The sequence below is a fragment of the Sinocyclocheilus anshuiensis genome, unplaced genomic scaffold, assembly GCF_001515605.1.
Source record: "Sinocyclocheilus anshuiensis isolate Anshui unplaced genomic scaffold, SAMN03320099.WGS_v1.1 scaffold2063, whole genome shotgun sequence".
Lineage (NCBI taxonomy): Eukaryota > Metazoa > Chordata > Actinopteri > Cypriniformes > Cyprinidae > Sinocyclocheilus > Sinocyclocheilus anshuiensis.
Genome location: NW_015536681.1, coordinates 91007 through 94475, shown reverse-complemented (window position 1 = coordinate 94475; position 3469 = coordinate 91007). Strand labels below are relative to the sequence as shown.

The 3469-nt window shown below is 31.6% G+C and overlaps 1 protein-coding gene across 3 annotated transcripts in view; it reads left to right on the top strand.

The window, feature by feature from the left end:
- Positions 1–3469, top strand: part of tfdp1b (transcription factor Dp-1, b) — a 40896-nt gene that overhangs the window by 3350 nt on the left and 34077 nt on the right. For all 3 annotated transcript variants that reach the window (XR_001630342.1, XM_016441599.1, XM_016441587.1), the window contains exon 2: positions 2640–2705. Coding sequence is in view for 2 of the 3 variants with exons in the window: in XM_016441599.1 (XP_016297085.1) it covers positions 2694–2705 (12 nt within the window). In the remaining variant the exon portion in view is untranslated. The remainder of the gene's footprint in view (positions 1–2639; positions 2706–3469) is intronic.

Sequence of the window (3469 nt, the reverse complement as noted above, 5' to 3'; positions counted from 1 at the left end):
TAAATACGAATCCTGATGTTCTGTGTGTTCGTTTAATTACCAGAAAATACACAACAGAAAAAATATATTATTCATTATTATTATTTATTCATTTTAGATGTTTACATTTGGAAAAGCTGTGCTTCCTGCATAAACCTGCCCCTGTTGGTTTGGCAGTAGCTTGCTTGCCCTACACAGTTACCTTGTTTAATTTCTTAATTCATGTTATATATATTTTGTTCTATTTGTGTTTTTCAGGTTATTTATAATAAGTGAAGTGAAGTTTACTGTTAAGTGCACTGATGTCAGACTCGCTTTGAATAATAAAGTTTATTATTAAATTGTTAAATACCCTGCCTCCATTACATAGGCCTATGTTTGTCACATCATTATAAGTGTTTGATCACCACATTTGAGTTATCATTGCAAAAAATGTGTTTATGTATATATATTCTGTTTATGTAGGCTATATACTGTATTCTATATATAGTACCAGTCAAAAGTTTGGACACACGAATGGGAAGTGTGTCCAAACTTTTGACTATACTGTACTATAATATAGCCTACACATAAAGAATATCGGCCGATATATCGGTATCGGTCTTTTTCTACTCCCTAATATCGGTATCGGCATCGGCCCTCAAAAAACCCATATCGGTCGGGCTCTAATCATTATATTACTTTTACACCGAGATTGGAATGTCTATTAGTAAAATCTCTTGACTTTAGGAATAAATTATATTGTACACATTTTCAGTGGTCAAAAGCCAAATGTGGGTGACTTTGCATTCAGCTGATACTTTTTTTTTTTTAAGAGGAAGGTCTGAAGAACAAATGATATTGAAAATAGAAATGCATCTTGTTTCCCTCTATCAAAACAATTGCATAGAACATAGGTTACCTGTCTGAGTGCAATAAATATTCATTTTCCAAAGTTTGCATGCTTATAACTCAAGAAGTGTTAAAAATATCTCAATATTATTTAAAATTCTGGTTCTTAATAAACTTTTCTTTTGGAATCTTCATTAAGGCCCTATATGGTTCAATCCCAGAGATATGGGGAGCCAAATGTGTCCAATTTGTTGAATTTTACCAATTTTCAGTGTTTCAAAACCAAATGTTGGTCACTTTGTATACAGCTGATGCTTATTATATTTAAAGTGCAATGTCTTAAGAATAAATAATGTTGAAAATTCAGTTGTTGCTTGTTTCCCTCTATCAAAACAATTACATAGAACATACATGTCTGAGTGCTATAAATGCACTGAAATTGTGAAGTTGAGGCACATTAACTTGCCCTCAGTAGTCTATTCATAATATTCCATATTTGAATCAGTTTCAGGAATATTTTAAAGAAGGGATTTTGTTCATTTTAACAACTTGTGGAGCTACAAAGAGTTCAAACATGCAGTATTGTAATTATTTTTGAAACAAATCCCTCACCTCCTAGGGAAGTGTGGTTGCTTTCCCCATACAGTGTATTCACATCAATAAACCAAGATTGCCTCACCTGGAATAAGTATTGCACTTTCTTTTTCTTATTTATTGGTATAACATATGAAGCATAAAGATCAAGTAGTAGGCCTATCTCATGCTAAGGGGCATATTTGGAGGGACCACTGATAGTAAATCAAATTTTTAAACTTTTAAGCTCTCTCACACTTGAAATAATTAACACTGGGTAATTCTAAACCCCGGGTAAATGGGATCCTGAGTAATCTTATTTTACGTTTTACTCTGTTCATATTTTACCTGGAGTTAATGATTAAAGGGATAGTTCACCCAAAAATTAAAATTCTGTCATTAATTACTCACCCTCATGTCGTTCTAAACCCGTAAGACCTCCGTTCATCTTCGGAACACAAATTAAGATATTTTTGGTGAAATCCGAGAGCTCTCTGACCCTGCATAGACAGCAAGGGAACTACCACAGTCAAGGCACAGAAACGTAGTATAAACATTGTTAAAATGGTCCATGTGACATCAGTGGTTCAACCGTAATTTTTACAAAGTTACGAGAATACTTTTTGTGTGCAAAGAAAACAAAAATAGTGACTTTATTCAACAATTCTAATCCCCCGAGTTACCATCTACCGCCATTATTGAGAGTAACACGAAACATTATGTAATATTCAGATATTTTTAATACTTCTTAAATTGCAGGCATGCAAACTTTGGACAAATAATATGTTCTATGCAATTGTCTTGATAGAGGGAAACAAAATACATTTCTATTTTTAACATTTGTTTTTCAGACCTTCCTCTTTAAAAGAAAAAAGTATCAGCTGAATGTAAAGTGACCCACATTTGGGTTTTGACCACTGAAAATGTATGCCGTTTAACAATTTACTCATGGAGCCATATTTAGATCCCAGTATCTCTGGAACTGAACAATACAGGGCCTTAAATGAAGATGCCAAAAGGAAAGCTTGTTAAGGCCTAAAATCTAAAAGGGCATCATTTTCATAATTGATTAATTTTGCAACATTAACACTGTTATTTTCCTGTTTATTACTGTTACTGCTTTGAATTAATCAGTATTTTATATAAAGTGCTATAGAAATAAGTCTTCTAAGAAAGTAAATAGAGCTAGTTTTGATGTCTTGTTGTTTTTAAGATTGTCATGCAGATTATTTAATGTTTAATATTTGTGTTTTCAGCTGAACTGCAGTCACAAACCAAAGACTGACCACACGCTCGCCTGCACAGACATCATGGCTAAAGATGTGAGAATCACACTTATTACAATATTACTCACTCAAACATGTGTAAAACTATATCTGAAACTAAAATTAAAACCAAATATCTGAAACTAAAATTAAAACAAAAAGCCTTTCTTTGGCCTGCGCTCTGGAAGTGATCTGTTAAATCTAATAAACTTGAATTAGTAAAACTAAAACTGAAACTAAACTATATAAAAACTAAATAGAAATGTGTTCACAAAATAAAAACTAAACTAAAACTAACAAAATTATTAATGAAACTAATAAAAACGAAACTAATTTTTATTGCAAATTTGAAAATGATATTAAAATAAAACGAATTTTAAAATGCTAAACTATAATAACCTTGGTCTCCAGCAACATTTCCAGTTTTTGTTATTGTTCGATTTTTTTTGTTTTCTGCAGCGACTCGGAGCACTTTTCATACCCTTTTTTTCTGGCTGAAGCACATTTTTCAATCTATAAGAATTATCAGCCTACACTACCAGTCAAAGGTTTTTGACAGTAGGATTTTTAATGTTGTTGTATTTTAAAAATTTTTTTTAAGAATTCTCTTCTGCTCAACAAGGCTGCATTTATTTGATCCAAAGTACAGCAAAAACAGTAAAATTTTGAAATATTTTTACTATTTAAAATTGCTTTCTATTTTGAATAGATTTTAAAATGTAATTTATTTCTGTGATCATACATAGCTAAATTTTCAGCATCATTACTCCAGTCTTCAGTGTCACATGATCCTTCAGAAATCATTCTAATATGCTGATTTG